The 25,747-nt window shown below is 40.4% G+C and overlaps 1 protein-coding gene across 2 annotated transcripts in view; it reads right to left on the bottom strand.

Annotated features, from left to right (window-relative positions):
• pvrl2l (PVR cell adhesion molecule related 2 like) overlaps positions 1-25,747 on the bottom strand; it is a 579,022-nt gene that overhangs the window by 303,456 nt on the left and 249,819 nt on the right. For both annotated transcript variants that reach the window (XM_041809981.1, XM_041809980.1), the window contains exons 2-3: positions 20,696-20,808; positions 13,590-13,833 (exon numbers count right to left, since the gene is read on the bottom strand). In XM_041809981.1, the coding sequence (XP_041665915.1) occupies positions 13,590-13,833; positions 20,696-20,808 (357 nt within the window). The remainder of the gene's footprint in view (positions 1-13,589; positions 13,834-20,695; positions 20,809-25,747) is intronic.

The following is a 25,747-nucleotide window of genomic DNA, read 5'->3' as shown; positions in this document are numbered from 1 at the left end:
AAAGAAATGTCCACTTTTCATAGTGTAACTATGACCTCGTTTTGAAAGGTCTAATGTGGTTTCAAGAAATGTTCAAGCTTAAAGTTTCTATTCCAGGCCTTTGTTTTCCCTCCTACAGAGAGACGTTACCTGTAAATCACTGCTCCTCTAGCTGGCGATGATTGCTATGAGCCATCAACAAAACAGATTCATGCCCTAACTTGATCTTGAGGATTCTCTAACACGTGTTTCTTTTCACCTTGATAGCAGTTGCAGAACAAGGCCTGTGACTGGAGGAACGCCAGTTTAAATCACAAACAAGTCGGGAGTATCTGCCAAGCGTGAAGATTTGTAAGCGAGTGTGAAGCCGGCTGTCGCTGCGTTGAGGTGGCGTTCGCACAGGACAGCTGACATCTGTCACAGACACAGATACTGTGGTGAAACGAAGCAGACACCCAGGAGCTAATTAGTGAAGCTCCTCGCTGACCCACATTATTACTTACATTTGGCCCACATTCTGCCATGCAACTGCAGACATAAAGCTGTTACAATCTGGCTGCAAGGGCACCAACTTCACCTTGATATTTTAAAGAACTGGACCACACTTGAGCCGACAGGAGCCCTTTAAGACTGAGCTGCAGACCAGATAATAAGTGAATTGTTGCACTTTGCACTTGACATGGCCACTCATCTATTTAGTCCTTTCGTTGCTGTTTTCATCTCTAGTATTTATTTACAACACGTACGTATTTCTCGCACTATTATATAATGATCACTGCATACAAGTGTACACCTCAAAATTAATTTTGCACGATGTTAGGCATGGGGTACCACAGGGGTTAGTCTGGGGTCGACTGATGCTTTCACTCTGCCTGCCACCATTGGGTCTGATTTGCATTCACTGCTATGCAGATGACTTGCAGATGTGCATGCCTGTGGTCTTAGGATTTGGGTTATATACTTGACTGATCTGGTGAGTGCTTATGTGTCTTCATGGGCAATGTATTCCCAAGGAACAGTCCCCAGAATCAAGAAAGACGATGGTTAGTGAGCAGGTTTTTAATCCAAGCACCAGCTGGAGGTGTTGAAGTCCATGCATCCATTTATCCTTGATCCACTGTTATTTTCTCTTTGCCTGGCACCAATGGGGCAGATCTTGTGTTCTTTTGGGATTACTCCTCATTTCTTAGGATGTAGGTCAAATTCAGTTTATGCTGAGATGTGTCTTAGTGCTGTTAAGAGCTGAATGCCATGAATCTTGTACCATAACACTTACTGTAACTCTACTAGTGAATCCACTGAGACCTCCATGGGCACTACATGCTAGGGAACAAAGCTTCTACAAGTTCCAGTAGTCAAGAAAGATGATGGTCCATAGGCTTTTTAAATCTGGACACCAAAGTATGGGTTGAGGTTTTAAAAATAAAGCTAAAGACTAGAGATAGACCAGTTATCAGTCTTGCCAATAACTGACCCGATATTTGGCATTTAGCTGATTATTGGTATTAGCATTTTATTTTACCAATAATTGGCAAAAATCTCATAATTCAAAGGTATGCTACTTAGTCTCCTCGGCTAGGTTTGTTTACCCATCTGGTTTTGTTCGTCAATCTCCACATTTACCTACTGTCCTGCCTGCAACACTATCTGACCGGCTTGATGTCACACAGTCACAGCCAATCAACACTGAGGCCTGAGTGGCACTGTGCCATCACTTCCTGTTTCCTAGTGCTAAATTGTGCATTTTCCTTAATTTTTCAACATGCAGTTTTACTTTTGCCACATTAAGCGCATTTTATTTATCATAACAAAAGCATATCTGTTCCAATTATCAATCACATGCACTGCTAATATTCAATACCAGTATCTGCTGTGAAAAACAATATCAGTTGACCCTTACTACAGACCCTTTTATTGTGTATGAGTCTTGAGTCTCCAACTGTCTAACATAACAACATGCTCTCTGAGTCCTGTGCTGTTAGGTCTGGAGTACCACAGGGGTCTGTCCTTGGTCCACTGTTCATTGCTCTTTAATAACACCATTTGGTCAGATTTTCCATCTTTTGGGTTTCTCTTCATTTGCAGATGTTCATGCCACTGGTCTTAGAGAGTAGGTTGAATATAGTTTGATTTAGAACCCATACAGCAGCTGTTAGGAGCTGGTTGCTATCAGACTAGCCCCATGGTACCTGACTAAATGTTGAATCATTAAGTACCTGCATGAGTACCGGGCACCAAAAGTTCCCAAGATCAGGAAAGAAAATGGTCAGAGTGCCACAGGGGTCTGTCCTAGGTCCACTGTTGTTTTCATTCTACCTGGCTCCACTAGTATTTTGCAGTCTTTAAGGATTACTTTGTATGTGGGCCAGCTTAATTTCTGATTTATCTCGCGGCTGTTAGGAGTTGTTTGATGTCAACCATCATACTTTACTGTGGCATACAGACGACTCATTGCTGGTGTTTGTCTGCTCCACAGTACTGTAGTGTGAACTCAAAATGACCCAAGGGCAAATGCAACAATGGATCATTTTATCATGTGAATCAGAACAAAGCGAATGAACTATAAGTGTGAAAGCATGCTAAGTTGCTCCAGATGGTAGGCGGGTTGCTTTGCCTGACAGCTCTGTGCTAATGATGTGTGAGTGTGTTAGTGAATGGGTGAATTAGAGACCAATTATGAAGCACTCTGTCCTTTTAGGTAGAAAAGTGGTATATAAGTGCTCTTAATTAAATATCCATTAGTGATGTTAGTATGGTGATGTGGTGAAGCATGGAGAATCACTGCTGTGCCTGGTTAAAGCCTAACACAGCTGCTGGCTTGGCTGTAGCTTTGAGTCTTGCTATACCAACAGGAAATCAAAGTTGAGAGTGATCCCTGACCTATTGTTTCTGTACATGAACCCTGTCTGTCAATGCCAAGTGTTTTCTGTATGTCTGAATGATTTCAGGAAAGCTCCCCAAGCTCTGAAAAACTGGAGCTGACTCCCTGAGCCAGGAAGTTATCAGTCTTGACTTAAATTTCATCAATTTAACACTAAAATGGAAATAAACAAAATCTTCCGTATAACCTTTACAACTGAGCGTCAGCCATGATCAGCTATATTCAGGAAACAGGATCACAAACCAATGTCTGGATACAGTAAACATGATGCAGCAGAGATGACAGGTTTGGATTCAGCTGCTCTAGCTGGTGGCACATATCAATAATTCCTCCTCTGCGCCTGTAAACAAGAGTTTATTCACTGCTGTAACCTGATGGAGGCAGCTGACTGATAGATTTTTATATTTTTACTTTCCACTTTGCTGCATACATTAGCCAAAAAAATCAATAAAAGTTTCTGGATCTTGTTAATTTTTTTTTGAATTCATGTCTCAGCAGCTGCCCAGGTTTGTAAACATCTTCTCTCAGCTTGACACTCCGCGGTTGAATATTTCCAGACATTGTAGGGGAAAAACATCTGCTTGGCTCCGTACGACTCCTCGGCTGTTAAGACCACATGAATATTCAACAAACAGAGGAATATTTTAGCCTGCAATTATTCTGGTGAGTGTGTGTTGTTTTGACAACTTATTATTGGCTGCTGGAAATGTTGACAAAATGCATTCATTAAAGTTTGAGCCTAATTTAGCTCATTCTATGCGTGAGAGCATTTGCTAAGTGCTTAAAATGGGAAATTATGAGAAAAGAGTCATTTCAAAATTCCCTATTGTTATGAAAAAATGAAAATAAAAACAGAAACGCATGATTTTGACTTCCAAAACCAGCTCAGTGTTGCCTCTGAACACAGGTACAAAAAACACCTAGGGGCTTTGTGTTTCACAACCTTTCCTGCTGCAAAAAAATGTGTTTCACTGAGTCATTGTTCCTGTTTGATAGAAAAGTCTGGAGCTTTTTTTTCTTTTCCATGATCAAAAACGACATAAAAACGTGAAGATTACTGGAGGCTGATGCAAGTCTTACATATTGTTGATACTGAGTGGCATTTGTAATCACACAAAATCTCCTTATACCAAATGAATTTGTCAAATTTACTGTTAAAAATATATCAGTGCACTTCATATCAACCACATTTACCAAACAAGTCTGCACAAACATCTTATTTCAAGATATTAGATCCAAAAATAAGGTCATATTTTTGCTGACAGTAAGGCAAGCTTGTTAATATCTGGAAATAAGATCAAAGACTTTAAAAAACACGGAGGAAGTCAGTGATTTCATCTGTTAGCTTCTTGAGTAGAGTCTGAATCCTAGTGATGGTGGTCACCATGTTGATAATGCAATCGCCACCAAACTGCTGGTCAATCTAGACACAAACAGGTAGAGCTGGTTTTAACATAAGGCGAATGTGGGCAGCGAGGGCCTTGTCCTCCAAGAGGCACCTACATGTAGTCATTAAAGTACTGAGCACCAGTTTGGCTTAGTGAGTAGAGCAGGCGCCCCTGAGGCTACAGTCCCTAACGCACTGGTCAGTATCGATTCACCATCTTGGCACATGTTTGGTACATGTCTTCCCCACTTTCTCTCCTAATGTTTCATGTTCTGTTGTCCTATCCAATAAAAGCAGCAAGCCCAAAATAGGTATATAATTTTACAGGTTGTTTGCAGATGACGTCACATATCAGCCAAGGTCTCCCATTAAGGGGCAAGTAGTGATCTCTACATCAAGAAACGCTATCAAAAAGGCCATGTTTTCAACAGTTCAGAACTATATTAAAGGTTCAAAGTGCAAAAATAAAAACATTCTTAATTCTTAAGCTACTTTTGCTTTCTAAAAGTTGAGAAATATTCAGGCAAAAAAAGCAAAAAAGATGTTAACATATCTAAACTGCTCTAGCCAGGCTATGCTTTGCTTCTCCCTCTGCAAGCTGCTTTTTTTCAACCCTCCTCCACCCTAGCTCCTCCTTTATGCTTTATCTGACTTAATCAACATAATTCTGTTGTCACTGATACCTGCTCTGTTCTGGGTTTATTGCTGCTTCTCCCCCCTGCCTCAGGCTTTACCTGTAAGCAGTGTGTGTTGTTCCTGCTTGATGCTTTCCACATAGGCTTTGTGGAAGGGCAAGGGCATCTCAAAACAGCCACACTGCCAAATGCAGATAACAGTATCAGTGCTAATTAATAACTGCTGATAAAGAGAATATTCATAGTAACCATTACCACTTCTCATTCACATTCATGCCATAAGTGGCACAGTTTTCATAATTATTGTGGGTAATGTATGCTTGTCGAATAAAACTAACGCCTGTTTTGGTCACTTATTGCTGAGAGAAATCTCTGCAGGAGCTAAACTTCAATGTGCCACTTATTCACTCGACCATGCACTCCATCCAGTGACCTCCACCCTGCACCTCCTCCTCCTCTAACCTCTGGACTCTCTCTACCTCCCTCCACAAATCCAGCACAATGAAGACGATTTCTCAGTCTGGAGCCTTAAAAAAACTTGTAAAAAGCTGCTGATCTACTCCACTCTCCCTCAGCTGCAATCGCATTTCTGTCCTGCTGGCCATGCTACATCCAATAAGAAGCAGTATAATTGGCTGCCAGTGGTTTTGTACGGTCCCCATCCAAGATGATGTTATACCTTTCACTGCCAAGCGAGTCATTCTTTATTCACATCCCAATAAGTAGTAATAAGATTGGCTGGCTATGGTGCTGTATCCAATAAGTTATAATACAATTGGCTGTCAGGATTATGCATTCATACTTAAATAAGTTGTGATATGATTGGGATGCTGGTGCTTCTATATCCAATAAAAAATAATATGATTGGCTGCCAGCAGTTGTGGGTCCAATATGGTTTAATGTGATTGGTTCTTATGGATTCTATATCCAATAAGGTAAAATATGACCATCTTCCAGTGACTTCCAGCTACCTAGTTGGACAGAATCAGTCCCTGGGAGCTTGGCACTGCTCTAACTCTAGACAAAAAGCAAGTTGGAGAGCTTTCCAGCAGGTATTTCCCAGTCTGCCTCCGCTCCATGCAAGCAGCAGCAGTTTAGGAGACTTAGCCTACATCCATGTGCAAGCCCGCCAGAATCTCTCTCTGTGTTTTCTCTGCGCTACAGCCAAGTTCTGCATCTCCGGTGTGCTTTGTTCGCCGAGAGAGAAGCTTCCAGAGTGGATTTTGTATTGTTGTGCAAAGGTTTTGTGTTTTAAAACTACAGCAGAAAAAAAAAAATAATGGTCCAGCTGGGGGAGCACAAAAGGGATTGTAAAACACTTCTTTTCATGAACCATGCTGGCTCCAGCAACCAAGGAGGCATGCTGGGAATTTCTGGCACATCTTCACCTACTTTCAAATTGTTTGGAGAAGGCAAAGAGTGTAAAGAGGGCAAAACTCCAGCAACAGATGTAGTTTGAAAAATAAATTTATTATCAGACAAACACGTTTCAGCATGTTGCCTCCATCAAGGTCATTGAAGAGCAATTTCAAACTGACACGACTCACTACAACTGTCTCTGGAGGGAAACCTTTCATACCAGTTTCCTCCATTCCACTTAATTACTACAAGGAGTTTATTTCTAGTGAGTGCTGAGACTTACAGGAGAGTCTCTAGTTTACAAAAAATTGTATGTAGAAAGGGTAAAAATTAATATAAAGTCAAATTTAGCTCAGTTTTATTTTGAAAAAGACTTCATTCAATGTTTTACTAATAAATCAAGAATACCTAAATCATGACATACTCAGGCTTTTGCAGTGTATGGACAGTCCTGAAATGTTTTCTGTGTTATGTTTACTATTGCTGATTATAAAATGATTATTTTCCAATAATCCAATCCTGCATGAAGCCGATGGCTACAACCCTGCAGTCTAGTCCACCATTCAGGCTCACAGCTTTGATCGTATTAATCCATTATCTGTGGTGATGAAAGATGGACCAGTTTCTGACAAGTTCACAACACGAGAGCGTCTTTAGAGCTTATTCAATAAACTCTCCTGTGTGATCATGGGGAGAAAAAGCTTGTTTGGAAGCGCGAACATTTTAACTCTGCGTTGTTGGTGTTTTTGAACGGTTAGGCTGAGATAAGACTCTGTAGTTGTGGAGAAGTGGATCATGTTTGTCCGCTGCTGGGCCGTCTTCTCTCTGACATGTATGACTCCGGCAGGGAGTTTTCATCAAAATGTTTGCACCCAGGCAAATCTCGTATTCTGGTTTAAGTGTCTTTGTGACATTTTTAAATCCTGGCTTTTCGACAACACTGGGCTTGTGTCTTTAGCAACCTGTTGTGTTACTGCTGCCGTTATCTCGGCATCATCCTGCGACGTATTTTAACGCTGCATGAGTTTAACCTCTTCCTTTTTAAAGCTGAACCACTGCAGATGACAGATCCAGTGCTGTTTCTCGTTGTCCGTCTCTGAACGCTGCTAGCTCACCGCTAACTCACCACGCTGCTCTTTTTACTCCCTTCCCTGACCCATGCTTCTCTCACAGCTGATACAAAAACGCGCATGTGCAGAGGAGACTTTTCTGGATGGGCGGGGGAGAGAGAGAGCTCTCTGCTGTGAGAGATGCGTTCAAGGACAATGGGAGAAGCGAAACTCAAGCTAGAATTGCACGCTGATGGCTCAAAACTTCCACATAATTTATACTTGATGTTTGCGATATAGTCATTTTATACACCATGTGTGGCAAAAGCCACGATACATTGAGTGTACTTGAAGAGTGAAGCATTCAGAACTTCCACTTTCATTGAAGAAAGCACAAAAAACATGCAACAGGAGCTTCATGGAATGAGTTTCCATGGCTGAGCAGCTGCATTCAACCATCACATCACCAAGTCCAATGCCAAGTGTTGGATGCAGTGAGCTGTGAAGTTTGGTGGTGGAGAGAAAATGGTATGGGGCTAAATTTCAGGGTTTGGGTTTTTGGGTTGGGCAATCTTAATGTTTCAGCATACTGAGACATTTTGGACAATGCTATGCTTCCAACTTTGTGGCAACAGTTTTGGGAAGAGCCTTTTCTATTCTGACATGATTGTGCCCCTGTGCACAATGCAAGGACTATAAAGACATGGTTTGATGAGTTTGGTGTGGAGGATCTTGACTGGTCCACACCACTGACCTCAACTTCATCAAGCACCTTTGGGATGAACTGGAACTAAGATTGCTAGCTGGGCCTTTTCGTCTAATGTCAGTGCCTGACCCCATAAATGCTCTACAGAATGAATGGGCAGAAATTTCCACAGAAACGGTCTAAAATCTTGTTGAAAGCCTTCCAAGAAGAGTGGAAGCTGTGCAAAAGGGGGGAAAGGTACATATATTTGAATACAATGTCATCACTGTCACTGTTGGTGTAATGGTTAGATGTTCAAGTCAGGTGTCACATCCTTGGAGCAGTCTAAGTAGGTAGTAGGTAGAACCTTTTAAAAAATTCTCCAAAGGTGAATGCATAGTTCAACATGACTATAAATGAAGGAAATCTTTGAATATCAAGGCCAAAATCAAGTTTATTATGATGATGACACTGACGATACTGGTGCTGCTTATATAACAGACTTTATGGTAATTGCAACCAAACAGAAGCTGATCTTAGTAGACTCAACTTCTGCAGGAAAATTAATCACTGAAAGTTTTCCAAAGGCCCTGAAAATGCACTGAAGTGTAGAGAAAATTAATTCAGTCAATCTGCATTTAAGTTCAAAGTGCATCAATCCAGATCATCCCTTGAGCCATCCATTATGATACGAGCCTTGGGTATATGAGGTCTTCATAGCACTAGCACTGACCCTACACACCACACACAGCAAACAAGCACAGAGAGAGAACTATTGTTATTTATATCCAAAGATTAAACCTCCTGAGTGCTGCGAACTGTGAGAGAAAGGCACCAGGCGTCTGAATCCTTTGTAAGCAGAGTGTGAACGGTTGGACATGTGGGCGGATGAACAACACCAGCTGTCTCCGATTACAAACAGGACACATCAGCTGCTACCAGCGACTAAACATCCACTTAGTGTAAAATCAGGAGACTGAGGTAACTTTAAGGAGCTCTCAGGATTTCACAGTGAGTGTTAGCAGTGCCAAAGCCTTCTGATAAGTTAGAGCTTTACTGGAGTGAACAGAAAGGGCACTCAATGATAATAATTTACCACATTACACATTATTTAATTCAGTCTTTTACCGGAGCCCCCACTGAGACAAAATCAAGGCAATTGTTGCTGTAACTTCTGACTCCTATTATTAAGCGGACTGAATCAGCAGGCAAGACTATAATGATTAAGTGTCTTTTGTTTTCATATCACCTCCTGAAGGCCTTTATTTTTAACTCATGCAGTTTCTTTGCCTTTTGCATAACTTTCAATCTTGTCATGTAACTTTGTAAAGAATCTTGGTTCTTTACTTTCATTCTGATCCAGGATCTAGGTCAATAACCTCTTTTAGAGCCATGGCCTTTAACCTCACTATCTTTGCCTTTAATCTGAAACAAGATCCAGGCCTTTTCTCCCTGGCAATATAACCGCCTTCAGTGTTGTAGTGGATTTAGTCCATTTACATAACGCACTATCTTGACCCTTAAACTTTGGTTGTATCTTTTACATAACTTAGAATCTTGGCCAATAACTTTATAAAGGATTTTGGTCTTTTACCTCACACTGCATCCTAGCCTTTCATCTGATGCAGGATTTTGGATTAAAATCTTGCACACATCTTGGCCTTTAACCTAATGCATGATCTTGACCTTTAATTTCATAAAGGACTTTGAACTTTACCTAACTTATGATCTTCATCCTTTCACCCCAGAAAGATCATGGCCATTAATATCACACGTCCTTTCCCTTTTACATCACAAAATGATCTCGACCTATATCGACACAAAGATTGTCTATTAAACTACAGAAGGACCCTTTGGCTTTTTATATCAACCAAGATGATGGCTGACCACCTCGTGCAAAATCTTGTCCTTTAACATCCTGCTGGATCACAGTCCCTGACCGACTGCTGGACCTTGGCCTCTTATGAACACAGTCTTTATACGACATGAGATCTGTAAACCTCAGACAGGATCTTTGATTTGAAAGGCAGAAGCTCTGCTTTTGATAAAGTCCAACATTTCATCTTATAAAATTCAGCACTTTCTGATCTTTTAACGACAATCTTGATCCTTAACAAGGTCATGGCCTTTGACCTTCAGCAGGCCCATGGCCTTTTTAACTAAATCAGGATCTATGCCCCCTGCAGACACATTGTACTAATGTGGTCTATGGTCTACTTCAGGATCTTTGTCTGCAACCACATACAGGATTTTGGTCCATGGCTACATTTGGGGTCTAGGTATCAAACCAAATACAGGAATTAGTTTAAAACCACATTAAGGACCTTAGTCTATGACCATATAATGAGGATCTTTGTTTATGGCCCCATTAAGGTCTCTGACTACATCCCCTTCAAGAGTAAAGTATAACCACATTCAGGATCTTGTCTACAACCACTTCCATGGTCTTGGTCCATGACTTCATTCAGAATCTTGTTCTACAACCACATTCAGTTTAGGAACTTGGTGAATAACCACTCTGAGGATCTTGGTCTATAACTACATTCAGGATCTTGGTCTATTACCACATTCAGGATCTTGGTCTACTACCACATTCAAAAACTGTCTTTATCAACACTCAGGATCTTGGTCCATAACCAAATTCAGGGTCTGGGTCTATACCTACATTCATAATCTAATCTAAAACCAATTTTAAGATCCTGTTCTTTAACCATATACTCAGGATCTGGGTCTATAACCACATTCAGGATCTTTGTCTACAACCACTGTCAGAATCTTGGCCCATATCTACATTCAGGATCTTGGTCTATAACCACATTCAGGATCTTTGTCTACAACCACTGTCAGAATCTTGGCCCATATCTACATTTAGGATCTGGGTCTATAACTACATTCAGGATCTTGGTCTACAACCACTGTTAGAATCGTGGCCCATATCTACATTCAGGATCTTGGTCTATAACTACATTGATGATCTTTGTCCACAACCATATTAAGGATCTTGGTCTATGACCACCCGCTGAATCTTGTTCTATGACCATAGAATCAGGATCTTGATCTACAGCCACATTCAGGATTGTCATCTTCAGCCACATCCAGGATCTTGATCTATAACTCCATTCAGGGTCTTGGCCTTGCACCACATTATGGGATCTTGGTCTATAGCCATATTCAGGATCTTGGTTTTGAACCTCACTCTGGGTCTTGGCCTAAAATCACATATGGGATCTTGGTCTACAGCCCTAATCAGGATCTTGGTCTATAACCCCATTCAGGATCAAGGCCTAGAATCAAATTATGGGATCTTGGTCTACAGCAACATTCAGGATCTTGGTCTACAGCCACATTCAGGATCTTGGTCTATAACCACATTGCAGATCGTGGTCTATACCTACATTCAGGATCTTGGTTTATAACCCCATTCAGGGTCTTCGCCTTAAATCACACAACTGGATCTTGGTCTACAGCCATACTCAGGATCTTGCTCCATAACCCCATTCAGGATCTTGGCCAAGAATCACAAAAATTGGATCTTGGTCCACAGCCACATTCAGGAACTTGGTCTACAGCCATATTCAGGGTCTTGGTCTATAACTTCATTCAGGATCTTGGCCTAGAATCACATTATGGGATCTTGGTCTAGAACCATATTCAGGATAGTGGTCTGCAACCCCATTCAGGATCTTGGTCTTTAACCTCACATTCACTATCTTGGTCTATAATGTTGCTCAACATTTCGGCCCTCAGCCTCAGGCATGTCCCTGTAACTTGATGTAGGACCGTAACATTCAAACTTATGTTTGATCCAGGTCTTTAACCACATTCAGGGCACTGACCAGATTCCTGGACTCTTGCTCTGTTCAAGATCATATTCAAGACAATATTTCTGTGTAGGATTCAGGTCTGTAACCCTGTCTTTTTTCTAGGAACTTAGTCTTTATGAAGGATCCTGGCTTTAAACCTGACATTAGACCTTTACCATTTACATACTGCAAAGTTTTCATCACATACCCAAAACAGAATCATACGCTCGACCCTAAAAGAAACCCTGCATGAGCAGACCAGTTCATCTTGTTGGATAGATATTTGTGTCTCTCATATTGGACTAAAAACTCCCTAGATATCCTAGATATCTGCATTTTGAGTAAATTTGAGCTTATGAACTCACCAGGAGGCTGCCACGTTTAAGTTCGGTACTGTGACGTCACAGTCCCAGACTAAAACATGGCGGCCTCTAATCTGTAGCTTAATGTCAAATGTGACCGTAGAGGGGGTACATCACAGTCGTCACATGTCTGGAAAGGGCTGATAGTTTTCTCTAGGATCTTGGTCGTTTACCTTACACTAGATCTTGTCTTAAACCTACATCACATGTGTTTGCCTTTTATCCTGATGCAGGATTCTGTCCATAAATGACAGGCAGGATCTTGGCCCCAATCTCCCACACCTGTACTTTGATCAAAACATGAAGTGATATTGACACAAGATATGGAAATGAAATCTTTGTACATCAGAATGGATAGAAGCCTAAATTAGGATATCTGATAAATAAATGTCATGTAGATTAATGCTACGGTAGCGATGGAGCCAATTATGTTAACCATCATATTTTCAACATGAGTATTCTCAAAATGTCATTTACTCTGTCATTTGGCCAAAGTAGACTTCAGTTACACGTACAGAAATCAAAAAGGATGAATTAAAAGGTTCAAATATGACAACTTGAGGATAATGGACAAAGATTGACTTGTATTTAAGTCTTCTATCTTTAATCATGCACCAGGAAAGACTCAATGACAAACAACAGATTACTGTGAGAACAAAAACAAAAGAAAAAATGTCAGAAAACAAGCAACTTGATTTCTCTTGGTATTGCAATGCTACTCCCCTTTACTACTAAATTGTTCCTATCAAATAAGTAAAAATTAGCCCAATTTATTGTTTGAAAATAAATGAAAAACAGTCTGTTCAGTGAGACAAGAATTGTTCATACATTCATTACCCATGCTTGCTGACAAGCCGTCATATTTGAACAATTCACATTTTCCCTTCTTGAATTAATCACACTGTAGAAAACTGGTTTGTTTCCTCTATTGTTCTCATAATTGCGTTCATTTCTACAACAGGGTTTAAGAGTAAAACGAGCGAACAATACGTCCTCTCAGCCTGAGGAGTGAGGTCTAAGACAAAGACTTCCCTCATTCTGATTAAACTGTGCCTCTAAATATATAAAGGCAGTGACTTTAGATGCAGCCTTGAATTTAAATCTTTGACTCATCTTTCTTGTTTTTCACTCTGCATACCTTGAGAGTTCTCTTCGACAGCTTCTTCTTAGGCTCCGTCTCCAATGGGAACCTCTTTTATAGAAAGCAGCGATAAGCAGATGGCAGGGGAGGTGCCTGTCAGGGCCGATCTCACTGAACAGCTTTTGAAAGCATGTTTGAGGCAAAGACTTCTTTTGCAGAAAAGTGGAAACACACTTGACCTTTTTGTTACTTTAACTCTCACTGTTTCCTCAAAACACTCACATCTTTATCCGAGGAGGTCAGCACCTTTGTGCTTTCAGAGCAGAGGTGTATTTGGATATTGACATGGATGCGTCCTCTGTACTCACCGAGCATAATGAGGGTGGTCGTCCCTTGTTCGTTTCCAGAGGGATACGTGGCGTATTCGCACGTATAACGGCCGGCGTCAGACATTTTTAGGTCAGAAATCCTGATGGACGGGTTCTCCAGAGTGTTTTGGAGGAAAACCACTCGATCCTTGAAGGACGGGTTGGGAAAACTCTGTCCATAGATGGGGTGGTATACGGCAATGTTGTCCCTCTGACCATCACTGGGTTCCCATATCCAAGAGACCTGGAGAGAACAGTTGGACAGGTCAACATGGTTTGTAATAGACGTCACAGGTGTACTTTAAGTCTAAATTAGGATGCAAAGCCAGTGTAATTATATTGTTAAGACCCAAAAATGGGTCACTGTTATTGATCAGCAGACAACTAACAATGAATTACCATGAAACTGAAAAAATGTAGAGGTATAATATGTTGCTTTTGAATAGTAGATAACACACATAGCATCAGTCTCTTGGACCAAAACTCCACTGTTGCACTCCCTCATCCACCCTAAAAAAAAACTGTGTGAGAGAGAGTGATTGCTTTAGTGCTGACATCTAAAGTGGGAGAGGTTTAGCAAAAATGTATGTATGACACTTATTTGTAACCTTGCAAAGCAGATGGATACGTCCATTTCTGTGTTTCTTACTGGCAAAACCATCTTGCAAAGTTTCCACCTGAACCATTTGGGCCTGGTTAGAAAGTGACAGGACCAATTAGCGTCAAGGGGCAGTACTTTCAGGCGCGGCAGAGTCGTGACGTAAGCAAGCAGCAACAAGAGGCTGGTGCAATTATGGCGAATGACATTAGCATGGATGCTGCTATAGTGTCAGTTTTATCTGAACTTGACAACATTTCTTTGTTAAAAGAAGAAAGAAGAATAGCAGTGAGTTGTTTTCTTTTCAAAAATGCCAAAAGTCGTGTACTGACATGTCTGTAGTCACCATGGTTCGCATCATGCAGTTCTCTATGGAGTTTACTCCTCGGCAGTGGCTCACCTCGGTAACGGCTACATCACATGTTTTGTTGCTCTGATTGGCCCGTAAAGATGTCACAGACAGAACACTCGTCCAAGTTTTTCCCAAAGGCTCTGCCCTTTCCCAAACGCCGTCTGTGGAAGGTTTACCAGACGGATGTGTGAAACAAATCCATCTGGTGTGCCAGGTTAACTTGTTTGAGCCTCTGAGTGAAACTTGGAAAAGCATAATTAAGCACTGCTCCTTCAGTGTGAACACAGAGCTGAGAACAACAAACCCAGAGGGAGCTTAACTTCATTCTTTATTAAGGAAGTCATTTCTCAGTTATCTTTTGACTGAGAATATGTTTTGATGCAGGCTTTTTGCCAAATCAATGATTTAATATAGTATTTTGTTGGCATTGGGCCAAAGCCTTGTACCTCAATTTTTCAGGATTTTTTTTTCATAAATCAGTGCTTTTGGTCACTTTTTACTTCTGTCAGTAGGATTTAAGAGTTGAACTGATAAAAAGGCATCAGAAGGATGTTGACTATCACCTTTCAACATTGAAATTAATTGCAAAGTAAAGCGTTTTTTTTTCCTCTTATGCGAAAAGTGGTGATTATAAAGATAGGAGGTTTTAGCCTAATGCCAGTGGTTTTATACATTCAAACATGAGATGATACTCTGGTTATGCTCCATTAGCTGCTTTTCCCTATTCATCTTCAACTTTTGAAATCATTTAAGGAACCTTTCTTTAAATGAATTGAATGATATTATCAAAAGTCTAAATGTGGATTAATGTTATTAACCTTTAAAACTGGTTGGATTGATCTGATTCAATGTCTGTCATCAGGCAGTGCTTCAAGCCATAATGACTGTGCCCGGTCTGAGAATATACCCAATCAGTCAGCGTGATTCGAACATAACAAGGCAGTAGCTAGGGGTGGGGGTTTATTTCTACTGGAAGCCCACGACAATGGCAGCCACTAGGGCAGTGTTAGCTTAGATGCAACTTTAGTATAGCAACAATTTTATCAGAAATGGACCACAGATTTTATCAAAACAAGAGCAAAGAGCCACACTAAAAGCTTTTCTTGGCAAAGAAGATGTTTAAAATTATCTAGTGTATGGAAAGCCTTAGGTAGTTGAAAATGTTTAATGTTCAATGAACTAAGTCCCATTCACTGCCATTTCAAGGCTGGTGTGGGGGGGCGGAGTTTTCCTGTCATGCCCTTAGGCAGAGTGTTTAGCTCTTTTACTGTCACCTCGGGTGCATCTGTCTCTTTGCTCCATCCTTGTTATAAGACGCCTCACTTTGCCACAGGTGGTCAACGCAAGAGGGCAATTTCTATTAAGTGTGAAAAGTGCATTGCACTGTCAGTAACTAAAATTATAAATACCTCAGAGTTAAACCCAAAGTAAAGAAAAATAACATAATATTATGTTTAAAGAACACTTTAATGCATAAGAAGAAAACAACACCGTGAGTATTTAAAATTAGCATAGTTAAAATTTTAACACTGTCTATGTTCTTTTTCTTTTTCTGAGTATCTAACATCACTAGCATCTTAAATCAGTTGTATGATAAGTGCTGTGAACATGTTTTTAGAGATTCTGAGTAATCTTTAAGCCCCTGTAAAGTGAAATCCAAACTTTGTGTCTTAACACGATATGTAGGCAAAAAGTTGCTGTAAACATGAAAAAACATTGAGATCTATGTGTGACTGAATTTTGGATTCAGACTGTCAGAAAGTTATTCACCTCTTTCCTGGCTTTGTTTTATCTGGACAGGGCAAATAAAGGAGCCGTGACGTACCCTGTCCCCTTAACGTAACGCTACAACAATATAAAACTACTGTGCAGCTCAGTTCAGTCTGTTCTTAGCCGATGTTGCTGAAAGTTAACAGCCAGCTACAACGCTGTGCTGTTGTTCATTATGCAGTAAATTTCCCAAATCTATCAGCCACAGTAGCCTGTGGATCACTAAAAGTGCCATAACTGAGAGATCTGTGCCAGAAAACAGTAAATTTAATCCCAAACTTCTGTGTCTCTGCTCTGGCACAGAGCCAAGCACCTGAGCTCTTATCAGAGCATTTTTTTCTAATTTGAGAGGATCGTATTTCTCATGAGGGGGCGTGGCTTCAGCTCATTCAGGAAGACACGCCCACACCACCCTTGAGCTGATTTTACTACCTCATTTTCATGATTTTGAAGTTTAATTTTATAAACTTAGAGGTGTTTTATATGACTCAAACTTGGCCTGGTGTTTCAGAACACAGTGGCTGTAATACAACAAACTTAAAAATAGAGATTTTTTTTTTATTACTTTCATCATAGTTACATCATAGTTTACCCTTTTCCATGCGTTTCACTGCGGCCACATTTACACGAGAATTAAAACCACTTAAATACAATCAAAAGTCACCTGACGACAAGAGATTTTATCTAACCTAGCCGCAGTAACAAAGGAGGGCAAGCGTCAAGTTGAAATTTAAACGCATTTGTATAAAATTAGCAGTAAAATCCTAAATGCCCTACTTCTATGATTTTTATCAGCTCTCACATGTCACACTTAACTCAGAGATAATCACTGCATCATTTGACCGTTGAAACAACAGCATTTTATTATCCATATTTAATGTTTCTGACATTTAAAGAATTGAAATCCATGCTCTTCTGTCTCTCTGCGAACTTAAATACTTCCACCTATCCCTGAAAAAGGTCAAACTCCTTTAAATAAGTAAAAAATAATCTGTTGTAAGATGAAATTAAAGGGCTCTACATTTTCAAAACTCCTCTAAGAAACCCGTTCACATGTTAAAGAATACAGCATGACAGAAATTCATCTTAGGCTTGTTGGTCATAAGATTGCTGAATTGTGAGCGATATCGATTCTTTTTACGGCTGTATGAGACTCCACCACCAGGGAGAATACTGTGATGTTCCACCAGATTGATTTCCTTTTCTCTCCGTTTCTCAGAGTGACAGTGTTAAATACAAACTGCAGGAAGGAGAGGGAATAAGGTTCATCAATACACATTTAGCAAACATCTATCAGCTTTATGACACAAGGAGGAGAGGAGGAGAGAAAGCAGAGAGGGCTGAAAGAGGAAGACGGATTGTAACCGAGATGTCAGAACAAATTAGCCGATGAGCCTGGCTCGTTAGCCGGAGACTGTGGAGAAAATATGATAGCTGGCAATTAAGCCTGCCTGCAATTTCATTTTTTTTTTTTTTTTTTTCTGTACGTGAACAAATTGCTTATTGATTCCATCCTCAGCTCGGAGGTGGGACGGATCAAACCTGGATCAAATTAAAACCAACAAGCAGCTCACAGCAATTAGCTTTAGCCCGCTCAGTGTTTTTGAAACATCAGAACAGTTCAGGTGCTGTCGGCTAACTTTTCTTCTGGGGTTTGAAACACAGACTGACTCACAAATATTCAGAGCTTTTTATTTCTGAGTGCTAACACCTCTAATCAGGGCTAGATTAAGCTAAAGGGACGGGGTTTTCAGTAGCAAGGTCAAATGAGGTCAGCAGTCATAAAAATGTCTTTAAAATGCTTTATGTGCTTTACATGTTTCTTTATTTGAGGAAAAATCACCAAAAACATGATAATGATAAACTTCAGCAGAGTGGACAGACATCTCTCTGGGCTAATGCATGCTTTTTTGTGAAACTGCGGTTAGCTAACTGTTGTTAGAGGTCACCTTATGTTAACCAAGGTTTCAATCTCACATTTGTGCCAAGCTAAGCCAAACCCGCATGGAGTTAAAATACACAGTGACGCTGATTTTAATCCGCTTTATCTAAATTTTAGAAGGTCAGATTTTCCCATGCTTATCATCTAACCTCTGGACGACTAAAAGGGTCAGTTATCTTCAAACTCAGCTCCAGACTTTTAAAGGTGTCATTGTCCGATAAAGTCAGACCTGTGCTGAAAGTTTGTTAAAACCATCACAGATGTAAAAAAAAGTCAAAGACCCCACACCTGATCACACATAATGCTAGATTAACGGTGTCATTTTCTAACATGTTGAGTGTAGAGACACAACAACCAGAATCACAAAACAGCCGAAATCTGGCTGTCTCTCCAGGTCAAATATGACTTTAGAGTTAAACAACATGGCGGTTTGGGAAGGGAGGAACTTGCCAAAAATATGGGCCAATCAGAGTGGCAAGACAAAATGAGATAGTAAACAGGCACAGCTCAATGCTAACTGAAGCTAAACAGGCTACCGCTATCAAAGTTTTTGAACAGTGGAGCTTGTCAGTGGCATAAATTCATTCTGAAACCTTTCAGAAGACTTAAAAAACAACTGCACTGCTATGAGAAGCTTTAATTGTGGCTCCTTGCTCTTATATTGATAAAGAAATGTGGTTGAGGTCTGATCAAACTGATGCTTTTCGACAGCTACATCCAAACTAATTGCTGCTGTAGTGGTAGTTATTGTGTGACAGTACAGCACAACCCCACCCAAAACGATCGCAAAGTCATGCCACGACAGATCGGCAGGAGAGTGAAAACATTTTTGCTGTCACAAAAAGCTTCCAGTGTGGTTCTTTGCTTTTGTTTTAATAAAGAAATGTGATCCTGATAAAACTACAGCTTAACTACAGCTACATCTAAGTTAACCTCTACTATGGAGGCAGCCACTGCGCACCATTAAACCCCACCTGTACTCCCCCATTCTTCTGAAATGATGCTGAGTGGCCAGACCTGTCATTGGGTCTTGCACTATTGTTTCAGACTGGAGTCTTGCATAAAGGATTTGCCTGATGACAGACATGGATTCTGGAGAATCCATCCGCGTGGCAAGGTTATTAATGCATATGTGCTGAGTGAGGAAAGTGAAAGAAATTCAGGAAAATCTTCCGACCTGACACTCCTGATTCCCTGTCATCTCACTCTTTCCTTGTTCCTGACCCATCTCAACTCGAATGAAAAATACAAATGGGGCTGCGCAGGGAATAATGTTGTACCAGTAAGCTTGCTGTCAGTACACTACAATAAGAATCACCAAAGTCGCCTATAAGGGGGGGATAAGGTGGAAACCTTTCCAGGGCCCAGCCAAATGAGGAGCCAGTGGAAGTCAGAAAAATCATGGTCAATTGTAAAGTTAGGTTGTGATAACCATATCTGATTTTTTTTCCTTGAATAACACCACCTTTATCAAAGCAACAAATTATTTATTTATGTATGCCATAGTATATAGCCTTCTTAAAACCATTAACCCCTTTTCTTTAAACAGAATAAAAAATGGGTTAAAAGAGGCAACAATGTGTTTAAAGTGGCATAAATGGGTTCACAGAAGCAGCATGAATGGCTGTAAGGGGGTTTAAATTGACAAAAATGACAGAAAAAGTAGTGAAAAGATGTCAAAAAGTGGCAAAAATGTGTAAAAAAAATTTTAATCGGGTGAAAAGCATGCAAAATTGATTTAAAAAAGAGGCTAATAAAAGTGGGAAAAATGGGCTGAAAGGAGGCATAAATATCTTCAATATCAGACCCAATAACAGCTTGACACAGTTTTCAGCTCCAAATTGAAGCAACTGTTAGCCAGCATAGCTAGCATCAATGCTACTGACCTAACATACATTCATATCTCAATAAATCACAGCTGGGGGGGGGACATTCCTTAGGTTTGTCAGGGGCACGGCCAAATCTGTGGGCAGGCCTGAGAATCAATGTTATCAAGCTGACGCTTGCTTGCATTGTATGTAATTCAGACATGGTATTGGGTTGAGCTACATTAAGAACGTACCAGTCGGTGAACTACGTTTAACATGTTTGAATGTGCCCTTAATTCTAATTGATGCATTTTTTTTTCCTTTGACAGCTTCATGCTGGAGATCTGTCATCATGTCTGAAGACTTTAAGCCCCGTGTATAAAGTACAAGTTTGGTCCTATGAAGCTTCAAGTGTGAGATTACTTGCAAAGAGTTTTCTTTGTTGCCATGTTCTTATTTTGTCTGCACATCACAGGGCATAGGCTGTCCTCTCTGACCGCCAAATAAAGCCATCAACTTTTCATTTCTCTTCCAGTAAATTCACTGACTTTTCTCTTACTCTATTCAGTTTGACCTTGAGCTTCATATCTTTCAAAAGCAACCAAAAAAACCCAAAGTAGTGTTTGATCTTCCTACCTGTGTGAGTTTGGTTCTGCCTCCTCCATCAATGAATTGGCAGCGGAGATCAACAGACTCTGTGGGATACGCCTCCAGCTCCTCCTCCACTCGCACTTTCTGAGCCTCGATACCTGGAGGCAGCAAAAAGGAGACAAAGAGGAGGATTATGAATCATGCACGAAACCAATGGTGTTTGAATAATTTAAGAAGTTTATTTGTGTTGGAACTAAAAAAAGGAACTAGAGTAAGCAGAGACAGAGAGAGAGAGCAATGCTGAAACAACGTTCAGAACTGCATTACAGATCTGGTGCTATTTTTATGAAATGCTGTGATTGATGTTTGACATTTTTCACGCCCACTCGTTTCGTGTTTGTTGACACTTGCCATAGAAATAAAGTTAGAGAGATGAGCAAATAAAAGAGAAAACACAATGAGAGAGAACTAATCAAAACAAGTCTCAGAGAAGAAACAAGTTCATTGAAGGAGCAGAAAAAATGGATTCCTAAGCCTTTGATAGCAAGCCTCCGGCAGAGTCTAAGCCGGCTCATTAACGTAAAGCTCATCTACCAGGAGGCATCGCTAGGGGGCGAGCCTCGGGGAACACCGAAGCAGCCCCACAAAAGCTTCCTCGCTCTTGATTTGAGCATGAGTTCAGAGATCATGGCGGGTCAGCGAGGCCAACAAAGGTTCAGCAGAGAGCTGCTGTGGCGACTCAAACTTAAACAGATGAAAGGAGGAAAAGCGTCTGAGCACTGAGCAGCTCCATCTAACCAGCAGGTTTCAGAACTCTGCTCAAATTGGACAACTCTTTATGTCGCTTCCTCTGTGATCGAGTGACTCAAGCGGGCGCAGTACTCCGCCGCTGTTCAGGTGTTGCAACACTTCTTTGATGCTCCACTTCCTCTTTTTACCTTTTTGTAAAGAAGAAAAATGTCACCGTGTGCCTGTGATACCCCATTTTATTTCCAAACAAGATTCAGTGTTGGTAGCAATTCTGTCATTTCTCTGCCTTCAAATGCACTCCACAGGAGAGCAATGCTTCCACTGAATTTCTGATGGATTTGACAAATAGGACTGGTGTAGCAGAAAGTGCATTTGAGGCTTTCAATAGAAGCTGCGGCTGTTGCATTTGAGAGCAGTGGGGAGTCCTGAAAGTACGAGTTCTGCTGAACAGCGGGCTAACAAAAGCAGACCTACATATGTTTTATTTATGTATCATATATATATATTGTTCTTCAATGCTTAGCAGCTTTCAAAATAATGTAAGGAGAGACTTCAAACTTACAGAATTAAACACATTGTTCAAAAATGACAAGTGAAAGAGCTATGGAAGGAAGAACAAGAATAAAATGTGTATATATAGGGCCGAAACAAAAAAAAAAAATCAGACAGCTACAGTTCAACTACAAAGCTGCTACACTTCTAAAATAGCACAACTGAAATGTTTTAGGAAGGATTAAAATCACCACTTAAAGACCCTGTAAAGTGAAAATAGATCTGTACTTAGGTTTGTTGTATGATAGGCCACTGTGTTATGAACCCTCAGGTCAAATTTCAGTCAAATAAAACATCTTGAAGTTTACAAAATTAAGCTTCAAAATCATGAAAAATTAGGGCAGTAAAATCTGCTCCAGGACGGTGTGGGCGTGTCTGTTTAATGAGCTGAAGCCACGCCCACTCAGGAGAAATATGATTCTCTACTGAGGAACGCACTCATACTATTAGCCTGCCTCTTGAACTTTTTTTTTGACTGTAGAAGAAGAGACAAAGTCTGTTTTCTGGGACAAATCTCTGTTATGATACTTTAAATGATCCTTAGACCACTGTGTCTGATAGATTTGACAAATTAACCTCACAGTGAACATAGAAACAGCATTTAACTGACTGTTAACTTTCAATAAAGGCAGTGACGTCAGCTTACAACAGACTGTACTGAGATGAACTGCTCTGTGATTTTACATTGTAGTGTTAGAGGGGCGGGGTCATTCCCCACTGAGAGCTGGTGACATCATGAGCCCACATACTGGCCCCGCCCATATGGAAAAAAAGCCAGGAGGAGGTGAAAAACTTTCTAACAGTCTAAATTCAGAATTCAGTCCCATGTAGATCTCAGTGTTTTCACATGTTTACAACAACCATATTCAACATACCTAATGTGTTAAGACACAAATTTTGGATTTCACTTTACAGGGTCTCTAAAAAAGAAAAAATAAAGATATAAAAGTCAAGTAATTAATAATTCTGAGAAAGTAAGGCAATTATTTAAAAAAGTTAAAATTATGAGAATGCAAGTCTTTGTTATGGCATAAAAAGTTGAACTTGTGGAATAAAAAAATCATAATTTTAAGACAAAATTGCTAATTTTGATGTAAAAAGTCATAATTATGAGATTAAATTTCATAATTATTATATTTAAAAAAAATCAAATTTAGAAGTTTAAAGTCATGATTGTGTGATAAACAGTCAAAGTCTTGAGATGAAAGCAATAACTATGATGTAAAAGTCAGAATGAAGACATAAAAAGTCAAAATTTAGAGACAAAGATGATAATTATGATCTAAAAAGTCAATGTTTTGAGATAGAAATGATCATTGTCAGATAAAATTTCCAAAGGACAAAAGACACCAATAAAAACCATGTGGTGCATCATAGAAGGCGCATCACTGATCACTGTTGAACAGCTAATACCCAACATCAGACAAGAATGGGACAACATTCCTCTCCTAAAACTCCAGTGACTGCTTTCCTCACTGCCCAGATGTTTACAGACTGTTGTTAAAAGATGAGAGGATGCTACACAATGGTAAACATAGTCCTGTCCTTACTTTTTTGAGACGTGTTGCTGCCATCAGATTCAAAATAAGCTCATATTTTTCATGAAATGGTAAAATGTCTCAGTTTCAGCATCTGATATGTTTCTGTGTGCTATTGTGAGTAAAATAAAGCTTATTGGTAGTTCATGAAGGACAGGGAAGTCGTACGCCAGGCCATGATCAGCTGATGCCCAGCTGATCCTAATTATTGCCTCCCAGTTCCCACAGCCAATCACAATCTCAACACTGTGATGTATTTAAATATGAAATCCTTCTCACTCATCCCTGCTTGCATTAATGCTGATGCACACTGCTGTTGCTAGCAAAGCTTCCCCTCCTCCACCCTAGCCTCCTCCTTTACAGCATACAGCTGTCGCTGCCTTAAATGTTTTTAGCTAAGCACGCCCTGGAAAGTCAAAGCATGCTGCTTGACTAACCCAGGGAGCATCTTCTGATCGAACTCTTCTCTACCAAGTAAAACTGTATATCTGTACTGCAAATAAAATGGTAAAATGTATGATGAGAGTGTTCCTGACTGAAAGATGGGTTTATGAGATTTGAAGATCACTCTGTTTGATTTTTACAGCTTTTTTGGATTTGGGGTTGTAGAAACAACAGTTGAAAGATAGATAGTACCATAACATGGAGATTATTCATAACTGGAGGCTAAAAGTGATGCTATAAGCCTCGTTCTGTTATGTACCATCTTGTAAAAAAATCTGTTTGTTAAAAGCACTTGAGCAGCTTACATAAACTGTCCCTGCCTTTTGGCAAAAACATCTTTTAATGTGGATTATTTTTCAGAGCGCTTCTTTCAACCATGCAGCGAGAACATTTCTGCACATCTGCCTTGTTAAACAAAGTATATAAATATATAAAGTCAACATTTGCAGTATTAGATTTCTTGAATTTAATGAACTGTAATGAACTTGTAATCCTTGTGATCATGAGACGGAGAAACAGAGACTTTAAAAAGAGCGAGTAAGAAAAACAAAAGAAGAAGGATCAGAGAGCAAAGAGGAGAACTTGTAATCCTTTGTTAATGCAGTGAAGCCCGAGTCCAGCAGCTCCATGTGTTTGGCAGCTCCGGCACTCTCATATGAGGCTTGGAGTGACATTTTTAAAGAGACTTTGATTGTCCAAGCCTTCGAATCGAGTCATTCTGCCACAATAAGCCTAATCATCAAACCTCTTGATGGCCACTTCATGAAATCCATCATGCTTTGTTTTGATTTTCTCTCTCTCTCTTTCTCTTGTGCTGCTCTGTTCACTTCTCTCTCTCCCTGACATTCATGCAGCAATCCAAACCCCCGCCATGAACCCCCCACTGACCCAGGATCAAATCCTACCACGCTCTTTTCTCCTCCACCTCCCCTTGCTGGCTGCCCTCTCAGCCAGCCTCTGTGCCTGCAAAGATAAAATTCTTGCGGGGAGCCGAACTCTCGCTCTCTCTGGAAGAAAAAGGGGGGGATAAGCACTCGCCAACCGCCAGCTAGCCCCGGGTGGTTCCCGTGCAAAAGCCTCTTAGTGTGTGAGGGATTGATTAGGACAATATGTTACATGCTGCAGCATAGAGGTGAACGGGCCGGCTGGGGTTTTAGCCGGCAAATCAGCTGTAAAACACAGACACAGTGACAAAGAGTGAGCGCGTGCAGAGGGAGGTGTTTTGGATTTAAAGCATGCATGCTTTCACGTGTGCAGGGTTGGACTGTGTGAGTAAAAGCATATGCATAGTTTTTGCTGCTTGGATGTCCAAGTGTGAGCATGTGCAATTAGCGTACATGTTTGCATACATCAGAGCTTCTCGTAGTAATGTGAGCACAAGAGACTAAGTCATTGAACCACATTCTCTACCCTGGGGGAGACAATGGGCTGTCAAACCAGTTATCCATTACCACTGTAAGTGAAGAGCACACTACTACGCACACAAACACGCGGTACTGACATGCACACACATGCAGAAACTGTAAATGCAAACTACTGGCTGTCAGAGGAGTTTTTCCACAGCCGGCATCAACAAGAAAAGCAGCGACCAACTCTTAATTCTTCATCTCTGTCTCTGTAATTTTCTTCTACTTCCATCACATTCTTCTTCTGCACAAACACACACATTAATTTCCCCTAATTAAACACGTCAACACACAACTGCCACAACTCATAAAGAGCTGAAATGTAAAAACACTGGCGCTAGATCGTCTCAGAGAAAAGAATGAATCACTGAAACCTCTGGGGTTCTCACAGCAGTCACTGGAATCTC

The sequence above is a fragment of the Cheilinus undulatus genome, linkage group 16 (assembly GCF_018320785.1).
Source record: "Cheilinus undulatus linkage group 16, ASM1832078v1, whole genome shotgun sequence".
In the NCBI taxonomy this organism is placed as follows: Eukaryota; Metazoa; Chordata; class Actinopteri; order Labriformes; family Labridae; genus Cheilinus; species Cheilinus undulatus.
The sequence above is the reverse complement of the archived record's forward strand: the minus strand, read 5'-3'. Positions and strand labels throughout refer to the sequence as shown.